At 49.5% G+C, this 14011-nt stretch overlaps 1 protein-coding gene across 3 annotated transcripts in view; it reads left to right on the top strand.

Annotated features, from left to right (window-relative positions):
• WASHC1 (WASH complex subunit 1) overlaps window positions 1-14011 on the top strand; it is a 100160-nt gene that overhangs the window by 79470 nt on the left and 6679 nt on the right. For all 3 annotated transcript variants that reach the window (XM_067536244.1, XM_067536243.1, XM_067536242.1), the window contains exons 3-6: window positions 5018-5129; window positions 5989-6135; window positions 11808-11944; window positions 12960-13095. In XM_067536244.1, the coding sequence (XP_067392345.1) occupies window positions 5018-5129; window positions 5989-6135; window positions 11808-11944; window positions 12960-13095 (532 nt within the window). The remainder of the gene's footprint in view (window positions 1-5017; window positions 5130-5988; window positions 6136-11807; window positions 11945-12959; window positions 13096-14011) is intronic.

The raw sequence follows: 14011 nt of genomic DNA, 5'->3' as shown, positions 1-14011 counted from the left end.
GCTTGTCGCGCTAACCTGACAAGTGCATGTAGCCAATTGGCATAACTCTACTAGTCTCCCTCTCCCCTCCATGAAGACACTTAATGTGAGGGCCCAGGACTGGAGCTGACAGGAAGCCAGAGGCAGGCTTGTCCATTGTATGTATAGTACATTTTTAGGGAAAAGTCATTTAATACTTCAGCTGCTTTATCTTCCTGTGCGCCCTCATTTCTCATTCCACTCTGTAATGTTCTTTCTCCTTGGCTGAGCGCTTACTTTTGTACATGAAATTGGAGTTGCTTGGTATTCCAGGGAGATCTATTCACAGCCTCTCTCTGCATTTCTGATAATCCTCTGTATTTGTCTAACCTTTTCCCCTATTTCTGGTCCCTCTTCCTATCTTTGGGTGACCCATTACCCATTTGAATCTGCCCAGGACCTCATGATTGATTATAAATCACCCTTTCTTGCCTTGACCCATCCCACGTGTAGTTAGCCTAATACAGTTTTTCCTCAGGCTGCATTACCAAGCGTGTGTCTTGAAAGTCCTCTGTCCTGCTTTCGTAGCCTTTCTAGTTCAAAAGCTGGCATTGGGATGTGCTTTTTCGAAGCACCTTCCTTCACGTCTGGTCCATTTCTGGTCCTGTCTAGTCCCATATAAATCCCACCTGGGCTTTGGCTTCAGGGACTGTTGGTTTATGATTGTCCTGTCTGGAGACACTTTCATAGGAATGTAGGATTTTTGCCACTGCTGGATTAGATAATTGATCCATCAAGTCTAATGTCCTGCCTGTAGCAGTGACTGCTGCCTGATGCTTCAAATCCTTTCCCCGTTGGAGTGGGATGTATGAAGAAGGAGTTGCAATCCTAAGAGCCGACTGTTGAGGATATCCCAGTAAGGATATAAGTGGATGAAGTGCCAGGAAGTGCTGCTGTGGAGAAACTGACTGTTGACTCACTGGCTGTAGGCAGCATAGAAGAGGTGGGTTTTAAAAGTGATGGGGAATAGGTGAGATGGGATGAAGTATTCATCATCTGGCATAGCAGGAGCAAGGGGTTCACCTCTGATGGAGAGGAGCTTAGAGGAGCGAGTTGGGCGTAGGAACAGATGAGATCTGTGCTAGATAGATGGAGGGCTTTGAATGTGGAGTGGTCTAGATAGTGAAGCTGTAGCAGTTGAAAAGCAGGGTTTAAAACCCACCTGGATTTTAAATATGAATTTAAAAATAGTCCGTTACAGAAACCTGTAGTACCTCGCCCAAGGACACTTTTCTGAGTGTGGGAGGATGGTTACTCTGGTTCTGAACTCTGTACTCAAATATGGGTAATGTGGTCAATGCCCCGCTCAGACACTGTTCCTCCTTGTCCTGTACGTGCAGGCTTCATGAGGGGGAGGGGGGGGGGGCAGATCTTGCTGCCAGCCTTCTCCTCTCTAGAACTCCAAAGTCACATTAAAACCAAGAAAGGAAGCTTCTCCAGCAGAAAAGAGTGCTGAAAGCAAGCTAGTTAACCAACAGCAACGGCTAATAAGATCACCACAATCTGTTTAAATATGAATATAATAGCTTTGTCTGCTGTTCAGGATTCAGGTCGTGCATTTTATTTACATGTACCAACCCCACACCCCCATCGACCTTTAAATAAACACTTACACTTACCCCACTATTTTAAATACATGGCAACAACTCTCCTGTTGTTGGCCATCAAATCACCTGCCTTTTCACAGCTCCTGTTCACGGCTATAGAAAGGTTGAAGCATCCATAGAGCTGTTTAATAGGAGTCTTACTCTTATGTGTGTGTTTCAGTGAATCTCTGTACAGTACAATACTTAGGGAGAATACTGAGTTTTCTTTAAACTTATGTATATATCAGTGTAACTTGCCATTTCAGTTCTGAACATTGTAGTGCAGTGTAACTTCTAGGTCCCCACACGTGCGATGGGAATTGACTGGATTATCGGATTGAGGTGATTTATTCATTTTTTCTACTTACTTTGGTCAGCAACAAATAGATTAATTCCTAAGGATTGTATGCACTGCTCCTGTGATAGATGCCTGTAGCCATAACACCGCAGGCTAAACTTTTGTCAGATCTGCCAAACTCAGCAGGATTAGGCCTGGTAAATCCTGGGATGGGAGATCACAAAGGAAAATGAAAAATGCTTCAGGGAATGTCACTGATTCAGTACAGCGTACTGTTAAATCTGAGTTGATATTTAACAACGTCCCTAGGGGAGGGCTTGCTGTCTCAAGGTGCTGTCTGTCTAGATGGGATTTGAGACACAGGCCCTGGTAACTTGTGATCAGTGTTCTTAAAAACAAAACTCCACGTTTCCTTTGGATGTAGTTTTCATCTTCACTACCTGTCCTAGTTGTCATGGTAAGTTGTGCACCAGCTGCCATACATATTCCATCTAGAAGTGTTTACATTTCAGTGATTCCTATATAAGTAGGGCTTCTAAAGTGCCAGGGCTGAGAGGTGCTTTCTTCTTTTCTCTCTTCCCTTCTCCCTGACCACTGTGTGTGCAATATTCATTTTATTAGTCACACGTGGTTTACTTGGCCACTAATAAATGGTGACAGACTAACTTCTTTGTACTTCTTTGAGCTGTATTACTTTCATGATGCTGGGGTGCAGGCTAGGGAAGGAAACAGAGCGATGGGAATCAAACATGGCAAGGTAGAAAATCAGTGTCTGTAAAACTCAAATCTTTGAGGAAAGAACCTGCTTGCCACCATCTAAACGTTTTAAAAGCAATGAAAAGCTGGGGAGCTCACTGTCCCATGGGATTGGTAGTGGGATAAAGTCAACTCCAGGCCTTCTAGAATCCAGCCCAGATTGTGGAGACAATAAATCATTCCTGTCTGATGACCAGGGGTCTCTGTCTAAGCCATGCGCTTGTGCAGGCATCCCATGGAGTTGCCAGCTAGTGCTGCCAGAGGAGAAGGTAGAAGCTGGCACTCCACGGCTCTCACCATCTCTGCCATTATATGGCTCTCATCACTGTGGTATCTGAGCCCCTCACAGTCTTTAATGTAGTTATCCTTGCAACAACTCGATGAGGTAAGGAAGTGCTATCATCCCCATTCTACAGGTGGGGAACAGAGAACACAGACACGTCTTAGGCCACACCAGGAGCGTTTGACCGAGCAGGTATTGAACTCAGGTCTCTGGAGTCGGAATCCAAATCCACCACCTTAACCACAGGGCTCCCTTTCCCTTGACTGCTTTCAGCGCTATTGACAAGCAGGAGGAGGACGCCGTAGGGCTTCCCCTTCTTCCCCAGTTGCTTCCCACGCCATGGCAGTGCTCGGGGGCACCTCTTCTCATAGCTGCAGGCAATGGTGGAAGGAACTTAAATGTACATTTGTGGGATAGGAGAGCAAGGGGGAGTGAGTGATGGAAAGGAGGTGATGAGGAGAAGTGGGAGGAAGGTGAGTGAATGAAGAGGTAGATGGAGTGAGGGAGATGGTCAAGTGTGAAGAGAAGAGACTGCTACTGTGGGTCTTAAACGTGAGCTCGGCAGCCGTTCGCTCTGCACACAGACAGGGACACTCCAAACAGACAAATCAGGACAGCGTCTCTGAGAAAGCTGACTCTCTTCAGGCTATCAGGATTCTGTGCGGGAGCTAACTGAATAGTGGCTCAAGGAGAATCAATACATTATATTTGAACTTCCAAAAAGCCTTTGACAAAGTCCCTCTCAGGAGGCTGTTAAGGAAACTAAAGAGTCACGGATGAAAGATAAAGTTGCATCATGGATTTTAGGCTGGTGAGAGAGGAAAGCAAAGCAGAAACAAATAGGCAATTTTCAGCACCAAAGGAGGTTAATAGTTAGGTGCCCCCAGGATCCCTGCTAGGGACGGTGTTAATCGATACTCTTTGTAAGGATCTGAAAGACGTGAACAGTGAAGTAGCAAAATTTGCTGGTGATACAAATGTTGAAGATAGTAAAGACTAGAGAGGATAGCAGGAGCTTTTGAAGGACGTAACAAAGCTAGGCAGTTGGGTAACACTATGACAGATGGAATTCAGTGACGACAAATGTTAGGTAATGAATACTGAACAGAGCGACAGAGAACTACTCAGAGAAGCCATCAGCATATACATTATCTGGAACCACTTGGCAGAGGGAGGGGGTCGGGAAAAAGATGAATCTGGCCACAGGGCAGATGCCAAAAAGCCACTACACAGTCCTAGAAATTGCCAGTCTGAATTAAAATGATGGTCTCAGTCCCATTCCTAGTGGCCAGGTGACCATGTCCTATTGTAAGATCTTTGGGACAGGAACCTTATCACTTGTGTGTTGTATAGTGCTGAGCACTCTGGTGCTTAACAAATAACTAATAACAATAAATAGTACCTAGCTCTTTTCATCTGTAGATCTCTGAGCACTTTGATACTGATTTCCTTTGTAACGCTTTTGAAAGGACCTAATGAAAAGCACTGAAAGGGCTAGGTGGTGGTACAGTTACGCCAAAGGAGGCCGGTATCATTATCCCCATTTTACGGATGGGGAAACTGAAGCCCAGAGTGGGGGGAAGTGATTTTCCCAAGGTTACGCAGCAGGCCAGTGGCAGAGTTGGCACCAGCATCCATGTTTCCAGAGTCCCAGTCCAGTGCTCTAGCCACTATGCCATGCTGCGTTCCTTTTTATTAAAGGGTTTTAATAATAAAAAACAACTCAGCGGTAGGTACCAACTGGACCTCTTGATTGCAGTCTCTGAAGAGCTTAGCATTCCCCAGGTTGGTTGTTCCTGCTTACCCCTAGCTTTTTCTCCATTTGGGTCAGCACTGAGACAGTGAGGGGGAGGGCTGCCCTTGCTATATCTGTTGGCAGAAAAATGGAGGACTTAAATCTCTAGGGCTGTTGGGACAGCATATTTCACCAGCACGAAACTTACCCTGCCACAAAGTGCAGTCTGCCAGGAGCCATATCCTTCCCCCTTTGGCAGGGGCACTTGGGGGTACTTGCTTTTGCAGAAGAGTCTCTGGATCCTGGATTCTTACCGAGCGGGGAATGTGTTTGCCTCTCAGAATCTCCCAGAGGGTGGAGACCAGCCGGATGCAGCTGCAAGCAATCGGAGAGAGAGTCACACTTGCGCAGGCTAAGATTGAGAAGATAAAGGGCAGCAAGAAGGCGATTAAGGTAGTGGATGCTTCTCACAGTGAGCCTTTGTAGGCTGTGCAACCACCCCCTGGGTCTCTGCCCCCTCACTTGCTAGTTGATGTGAATCCACTGGCAGTACAGGCAGTCCGACACACACGGGTTCTCCAGTCCCTCAGTCTTGGTAGGTTTGGCCTCTGGATGAGAATTATCATTTGAATTCCCTTCCTTACATGACCTCCCTCTTTTCTCAGACTCAGGAACAATACGTATTTCTGGCCTTGAATAGGAAGGAGTCTCTATAGAGACTGACACCCCCTCCACCTCCATGCCCCTTGCTCTCTGAAAATCCCATTTTGCTGAGGAATTTAGGACACACTCTTGTTAGTAAGAGTTGCATCTTCCCCCTGCGCCAAACCATCTTTAGCCCCTTACGCTTTGTCCATCCAGTTGGGAGCTGCTGTTGTAGCATCCCGTGTTCAAGTTCTGCTAATCCTGTGATCCAAATACAATTGTGTGGGCAATCCCTCTCCTGTCCTCACTGGATCAAGCATCTGACTCTGCCATTTGCCTTCCAATCTCTGGAAGCCAGGGCAGCTTTCTCCCCTGTGCCTTCTCAGTGCTCTGTCCTATACCTATAGAAAGTTCTGTCACTGATGATGCTGTAGAGAACCGGTACACACATGGCTGCCTCCTGCTGGCCCATGCAGATAACCCTGGGGTCCTGTAGCTGGAAAACAAGGCTACCCATGCCAGTTGGCAGCTCTTGGCCACCCATGGCACAGCCTGTGTCCTCTTTGCTGTTCCATTGCCCCTCCCTCCGCTCTATTGTGTTGATTGTTTCCGGGATGCAGGATTGCTCTGCTGTTGGTGGTTTTAGTTTCTTTCTTTCTCCTGGCAGGTGTTTTCCAGTGCTAAGTACCCTGCCCCAGAGCGGCTGCAAGAGTACAGCTCCATTTTCGCTGGTGCAGAGGATCCAGCCACACACAAACGTCCGAGGCACAAGATTCAGAGCAAGCACAGACCGCTGGACGAGAAATCCCTGCAGGTAAGGGAGTTGAGGGGATAGGCCTCCCAGGTGAGTGGGTATGCAGTGGCAAGCAGGGGAGGGTAGGAGGGGACCGAGTTGCTAGGAGCTGAAGGTATATGAGCGGAAGGAACCGGCCCTTTTGGGGATGGGCATAGGCAGAGGGTCTGGTCTGTTTTCTACCTGACTTGACAAGACACATGGGAGCGTGTGCTTAAAAGCTTGTGGAACTCGTGGGGATTGTGCCCGTGGAAGACTTTCCTGGTCGCTCAGTTGTGGCTACTGGCAGGGTGTGTTCTGCACGGGAGACTGCTGGTTGCTCTCTCCTGTCTCCGGAGCTCTTTAGTGCAGGCCACATCCACTCACTTTGCAACCTAAGTTTCCATTTTCTTATATGATTGGAGCAACCTGATTGTTTCCTGCAGTGGCATTGGCAGCAGCTGCCGATTCTCATGAGGGTGTTTTGTGGTGTGACGTCAGGCAGGAGGGAGCCAGGGTGATTGGGATCTGTGTGGGTTGATGGTCTGGGAGATCGGGGGACCTTTCAGGACCAGTTTGTCAGATCAAAGTTGTTTATTGCACAGTAATTGTGTGAGGGAAAAGAGGGAAGTGCATATATGTGAGTGTGTGTGTGAAGGAGAAAGGGCGGGGAGAGGTCTCCTCTCGTAAGGTGGCAGCATGGTCCAGTGACTAGGGCATTTGGTTGGGATGAAGAGACTTGTTTTTTCCCCCCCAGTTCTGCCACAGACCTGCTGGGTGACCTTGGGTAAGTCCCTTCCCCGCTTTGTACCTCCCCTCTCATGCTGGTCTATTGAGACTGTAAGCTCTTCAGGGCAAGGACTCTTTCTCTCTGTTGGTACAGCACCTAGCACAAGGAGAATCTCTACGTCAGCTGTGGCCTCTGTCTACTCCCATAATACAAGTAGTGGCGATAGTGTCTGTAACCAGTGGTGCTATTAAAGGCTAAGCTTAGCTACTGGCCAATGACCCACGATGCCCATGCCATTCCCTTCAGCGCTGATGATTCTGTGGTGGTGAGGGGAGGGCAGTCTGAGTGTGGGGCCTGTGGGGTCATCAAGAAGGTGGTGTAGAGGTTGTGAAGCTGTCAGAGCTCAAAAACCCCAAGGAGATGAAGATTAATTCTCTGCTGCTCTCCGAGGTGGCTAATGCATGATGCTGGGAATTGTAACGAGTGCAGTTCCACTCAGGGGAGGGATTAGCCCGGCAACTCCCTTCCTAGGGTGGCCGCTCACACATTCCCAGAATACGGGACATTCCAGCACACATGGGAATCCACCGGCGTGACCCCGCTCCCTTCCGTGTGTCCTCACCCCACGGAGACACCATTCTGAGGAGCATGCTGTCGCCACCAGTATGAGCTCCCATGCTTGTGAGGTCAGACTAGTGGGGTGGGGTGGCACTCTCTTCATTATGGTGCCCCCGTTCAATACCGGACAAAGCTCTGTCCCAGATGGGGGAGGCGGGGAACCTTGGAAAAGCAGGACTCTGGTTTAAAACCAGGCGCATGGCCTGCCTGCTCTTCTCCTCCCCCTGCTTTCCTCTTTCTTCTCTTCCTCATGTGTCTCAGCCCAAAAATAAAGCTATCCCTGAATAATTCAGTGATATAAACTTTCCTGAGCTTAAAAGGAATTGAAGCCTCTCCCAGCACAGCAGCATGAATATTTCAACCAGTCCTCAGGACTTCCTAGGGAAGTGGAGCTGCTGGCTGGGCAGGAAGCTGAGGGCACATCTGAGCTGGGCTTCTGCTTCCCTTGCCATGGCCGATGGCTAAGGGGCGGAGATGGCTTTGAATCCTGCCGGCTAGAGGTCAGAGCCTGCTGAGGAGCTGTGTCTCCGTAAGGACACGCAAGACTTTCTTCCTCCCTCGCTTCCAGAGCCAAAAGGGCAGCTGCTAGTATGTGTCCCCACGCGAAACCTGCTCTTTGTCAGGGGAGGAGCAGTACTTCTCCGGCCTGGGAACAGGACATCCTACTGGCAATCGGCACTAACCACCTAATGCCAAGGATTTATGTCCATGTACGCTGTACGTCTATTCCAGCTGCCATGGTAGCTCTGTCAGAGTCTGCCCTCTTTTTTCCACTGCCCCCCTCACAGCCGTCTGCAGTGCCATCCTTTTTCCCTACTCTGAGCTGCCTCTCTGCCCCCTCTTTCCTACACTGCACCTTTCTAATTCCTTCCCTTGCTTTCCAGGACCAACCCCACGTACACACACACATTGCTGCTATCCTGCCTCACTGGCCTTCGTCCCCTGCATTGAGCTACCTCCAATTACCAGCCCGTGAACCCTCCTTTGTGACTCGTGGGCCCCCCCACATATCCTGACCCTTCTGCCTTGCTGTATCTACTCACTCACCCGGCTCAGGGCCTGACTTTGCCAGCTAGTCCCATCCCTGGTCTCATCTAGCCGCCTCCTGTTGAAGCTCCCTGGAGTGCTGGCCGGGGGGTGGGCGCTGTGTTGCCAGGTGGCTGTGGTTTATTAGTGACAGGAGGAGTCTGGGCGAAGTGGCAGCTGGTACATTGTGTAAGACGCAGTATAGTTGGAGAGCTGAGCTTGTTCCAGGTGCCCGTCTTGCGGCTGTTTGCAGCTGGGGAGAAAAACTGAGGCTCTTCAGAATAATGAGACATGACAGAGGAAAGTCTCATGTTTGTATTTATGCCCTCCTCAGTTATTCCAGGCTTTCAGCGGTGGCCTTTTTGCCCATTGTCATGTCTGACGAGGCCCACTACTGTGCTTTTAAGTTCTGAGAGCAGCTGGCCGGGCCTTCACTGACTGGGCTGAGGAACCAGAGGCCTTTATATCCACTGTATGGCAGGAAAGCCCCAGGTGGCTTTTGCTGCCGTCACTTTCGCCAAAATGATTTATTATTTGTGTTCCTGTAACCGCTAGGAACCTCAGTCATGGAGCAGGACCCCACTGTACTAGGTGCTGTACAAACACCGAACACAAAGACAGGCTGGTCCCCAAGGAGCTGACAATCAAAGTATGAGACAAGAGAGGGATACTGACCGCTGAGAGAGGACAAGGACCCAATGAGACAGTACTGGTCAGCACGACAGACAGTGGTTTTTGCTGTGACGCTTACAGAAAACGTAACGGTTAAGCTGCTGGTGTGCGAAGGAGAGTTTTAAGGAGGGACTTGAAGGTGGACAATGAGGTAGCTTTGCAGATGTTTCCGGGGGCACCCACAAAGCACATGGGCAGCATGGGAGAAAGCATAAATGTGCTTTGTTTTAAAGATTTAACAAGCGGATAGTGGAAATGCTAGAACCGTGGTTGCCTGTACCAGCTTAATTCAGCCCCCTAGTGCATATGTATGCTATAGTTAAGGGGTGGCCAAACTTACTGAATCCCCCTCCCCGCTGGTCAGAATCCTCTAGCCCCACCACCCTGCCGCAGGGCAGAAGCTCCGAGCTCCCCACCCCAGTCTGCTAGGCAGAGAATGGGTGTGAGGGGCCATAGGAGCCTCCGCGAGCCAGACTTTAACTGTAAAAGAGCCACAGCTTGGCCACCCCTGCTATAGTCTTTAATTGCATGAGCACATTCTATCTTTCAACAGGACCCTGCGTCATTCAGAGCACAGCGTGAGCACACAGGGAGGCCCATTAAGGTTGCACAGACAACCATGAATCTGGCATTTCCTAACTTTCAAGTGCTTGAATTTGCAATCGAAATAATGTTCTTTTAATGTATGTTTTTGTATGTAACTTATTTAGACTCTCTCAAGCCTGTCACAAGAGAAGGTATTAATGAAACTCGGTAACTGGAGGCTGAAAGATGAAGTTCTGTCATGGGTTAATATATGTGAACTGTTAGCTATTTAGAAAGAGTAAATTGAAAGACAGCAAATTTAGGGCCCTGATCCTGCCAAGTCCTGAGCTGCCTGTTTTGCTAAGTGTTGCTAGACTCCCGCTGATTTTAGCGAGTTGAGTATGCTGAGCATATTTCAGGATCAGTCCTTTTAAAATGGTTACGAGAAGAAAAAAAAGTTATGATGTGGTTTCACCTATGGAACTGACAGTGGCAGGATGTTACTGAGGCAGAAAGTATGAATATCAGAACAGGATTAGATCATTGTATAAGAACGTCATTTGCAGTTACTTTCAGTAGCACAGAAATTACAAGGACTATATAAAGCCTCATACTTCAGAGTAATAGTCATGCTTAGTACTTTTTATAAATGCCTTAGAAGGATTAGACTTTTTAATAAGTAAATGTGAGTAATGGCTGATTTCTCACTCCACCTAAAAAGCGACACACACACTTCCAGTGCTAATTGAAATTTACAAAGAGAAAGTTTTAAAAAATACATTGCTTGGGGGCTTAGTGCGTGCGTGCGAGCAGTTCTAGCGAAGATGTCAATATTCCATGATGCTTAAGAATTAAACATTAGGAAATGAATATTAATGATCAAATGGAACCTTATTTCTGAATCTCCGTTGAATCTCCACTTGTACAGTCACTAAAGAACAATTTATGACGTTTTTTTTTATTTGCTGCTAATGTCCAAGGCCACACGGCTGTGGTCACTTTAAACATGCGACCGGTGAAAATACGATTCTGGCTAATTGACCTGATTAATGTACCAATCACGCCTGGTTTGAGGATTTGGCACTTCATCCCTGTGAGACAAGGGCTATGCCCATTTTACACCTAGGAGGAACTGACCCCGGGGGGGGGGGGTGTTAAGTGAACTGCCCAAGGGTTGAGCCAGAGGCAGATGCGAAACACAAGTTCCTTGTTCCAAGTCCTGTGTTCAGTCCAGTAGACGTGTGGCCTCTTAAGCTGGTCAGCAACTGAGCACAGGAAGCAATATCCTTCCCCGTGGTGTGGGGTGTAATAGACAGGAGGTCACACTAGATGATCTGGTAGTCCCGTCTGGCCTTACCCTCTGAGTCTATGTATAGTACAGTACAGCTAAGTACATTATGGAGGTTGTACATCTTTCCTAAAGCATCGGGCGTTGGCTGCTGCCAGGCTAGTCTGATGTAGGATGCCAATTCCCATGTTCTTTAAAAGTTGAGCAGTTCTTCAGATGAAATAACTCCCTTTCTAAAGGGAGGTCTCTATACATTATGCATGAAGCTATAGAGCTGAGAGAAGAAATTTTGGTTCACTGGAGTTGAAAAGTCCTGCAAATCCCCTGGGCTTTGTAAACCCATCTGGCGCTCACACTCTCCCTCCCCCGCCTGCCCTTTTAGCTGGTGCCAGCATGTTTTCCTTTCTCTCCTCCCACCACGGGCAGGGCCAGGGCTATAGCAGGAGTGTTGAAGGTGGAAGAATTGACTGGTCAGTCCCAGAGGGAGGCACTGTAGATACTGGTGTAGGAGTGCTGGCTGTGCGGCCACGCCCAATCACTCCAATCCCAGCCCCTCTCAGCAGGAGGCATTGTACAGACTGGTGTAGGCTAAGGGAAGGGCTGTGGGGCTCAGTCCACGGAAATGCATGTCCGGGTGGTTTGTGTACAACCTCTAAAACACACTGCTGAGGCTTCTCTTCTGAAACGTGACCTTGTCCGTTGCTGGACACAGAGCTGGCGTCCTCTCTCGTGTGGATGAGGGTAACCTAGCAGAGTGGCTACCTAAAGCAGCAATAGTAGCGTGCGCATAATGGAGAGGGTCAACCGAGATGCCACGCATTGCCCATGTATTGCCACCTGTTTATTTCACTGCAGGAGAAGCTAAAGTACTTCCCAGTGTGTGTGAGCACAAAAGTTCATCAGGAGGAGGATGCGGAAGAAGGTCTTGGCAGCCTTCCCAGGAACATCAGCTCCCTTAGCTCCCTGCTGCTCTTCAACACCACCGAGAACCTGTGAGTGTCAGAGCAGCTCTGCTGCCAGTGCCTGTCCTCCCACCTGCTTCTGCTTCCCCACCCTGGGCTGCCACCTTATCTGGGGACATGCTTTCGCAGTAGGGGGCTGGTGGAGTTACTCCCCCAGAATTGCAGCCCCCACCCAACATCCCTCCTTCCTCACCCAGCTCTGAGTCATAGGTGTGTGTTGCTGTCAACTTCTGACCCAGCACGTGCCCCTGGACCCAGCTACCCCTGGTACCTCTCCTTCCCCCATCATTGCTTGCCCGCCACCTGAATATTTGCTCTGTTATTCTCTGGCCTTCCCTCTGTCTCATTTGCTTATCCAGCTACTGCCACATCCCCCTCCACCTCTTCGCCTCCAAGCTTGTTGAGCAGTCTCTTCTCTCCCACCACTTCAACTTCCTCTCTGACTCAGTCCCTTGCCAGTCTTGGTTCTCCTGATCTCACTGGGTGGAACAGTGCTTGCCGAGGATGTCTTCTCCTGGCCAAATCTGAGGATGTCCCCTTGGTGCTTATTCTCCTTGATCTTTCATCTGATTTGGGCAGTAATTCCCTCTCTCCTCCTTGGACTCGTGATGTTCTCATTTCTGACTTTCTTCCTCTCCCTCATGCCATGCTTCCAGCAGAGACCGGTGTCCGGCTCTAGACCATAGTGTAACTGTTGTCCCCATAACATGGTGTGTGGGGGGAGGGGGAGAGAAGCTTGATGGAATTCAGATGGTAGTGACAGATGTTCAGGTTCGCCTCTGAGTGTGAGGTCAGGATGGGGAAAATCCCAGCTCCTGGCTGTGGCGGTGAAGAAGGGAGAGGGACAAACCTGTGGGAGAGGTGGACTAGAACATGGAAGTGATGTAGCTACGTGGAGGTGGTTTTGACTGGGACTGGTATTAGATCTGGGACATCAAGAAGCTGTTTCATCACCCCCTAAAGCCTGGTCCCATCCTCTGGCTGAAGAACCTTTCCCTGGCTCTTCCTCCTGAGCTGGAATCACTGAGCTTTGCTCCATCCCCAGGTATAAGAAGTATGTCTTCCTGGATCCTCTGGCGGGAGCGGTGACCAAGACCCATGTGACTCTGGGAACAGAGACTGAGGAGAAGCTCTTTGATGCACCTCTCTCTATCACCAAAAGGGGGCAGCTGGATCGGCAGGTGAGATGCAGCAGTGGGTGGGGCTCTGCTTGCTCAGCGAAGGGGCGCTGTGCTGCAGAGCAATGCTCACCTCCTAGAGGGGAGTTGGCAGGGGAATGGCCCAGTGGGCAGAGCTTGGGCGGTGGGCCAGTTCCTGGTGGGCAGAGGGGCATTTCACCGGCCTTCGGAACCTCACTGGGGTCTGTGTGTAAGTCCTTGCTGGGCTTGGTGGATGCAGTGAGACGTCTACACCTGAGGGTTGTGTTTCCCCAGGTTCGATCTAGATTTGGAGGGTCGGGTAGTGACACTGCTGATGTGGCCTCCTGTGGCCCAGGGCTGGCTCCCTCCGATATCGCAGCTTTCCCTCCTGCCCCGGCCTGCTCGTAGCCTGAGAAGGGGATTTTTGGCAGGCATGTGGTGAAATGGAGATTTTATTTGAGCTGGAGAGAAGCCGCAGCTATTCCGAGTCCCTCTTTCTGGTCCCGTGGGGAAGGTGTTAGGAGGAACAGTTTCCCCCAGCCTCAGATGGAACGTGGGTGCAGCGCGATGCCAAAAGAGCGCTAGGCTCTTAAAAAATGAACACTCATTCAAATGCCCTGCATTTCCCCCCATTGGAAACGCCTGACAGGACTATTATCTCTTCAATATGAAGTGCCCATGGCACAGTAGGAGACAGGGCTGATGGAAGGAGCAGCCCATTAGCTGGAGGTGAGTGCATTGTCAGGGATTTCAGATAATGCCCTGGAACCAATCTAGATGAGTTCTTTATCCCGTCGTGGGGGGCGAGCTCCTGAGCGGGGCTGTGCTCAGCCCTAGCGTGGAGACCAGTCCAGCTCTGGAGAGCAGCCCACGCCAGTTGACAGTAAACAGAAGTGCCATGTGATGGTGGCACAGAGCTGCTCTTGTCTCCAGTGTCGGGGAATGGGAGGGAAAAGAG

Source organism: Emydura macquarii, unplaced genomic scaffold (assembly GCF_026122565.2).
Source record: "Emydura macquarii macquarii isolate MOO-44397 ecotype Brisbane River unplaced genomic scaffold, CSIRO-AGI_Emac_v2 contig_3530, whole genome shotgun sequence".
Taxonomy (NCBI): Eukaryota; Metazoa; Chordata; order Testudines; family Chelidae; genus Emydura; species Emydura macquarii.
The sequence above is the reverse complement of the archived record's forward strand: the minus strand, read 5'-3'. Positions and strand labels throughout refer to the sequence as shown.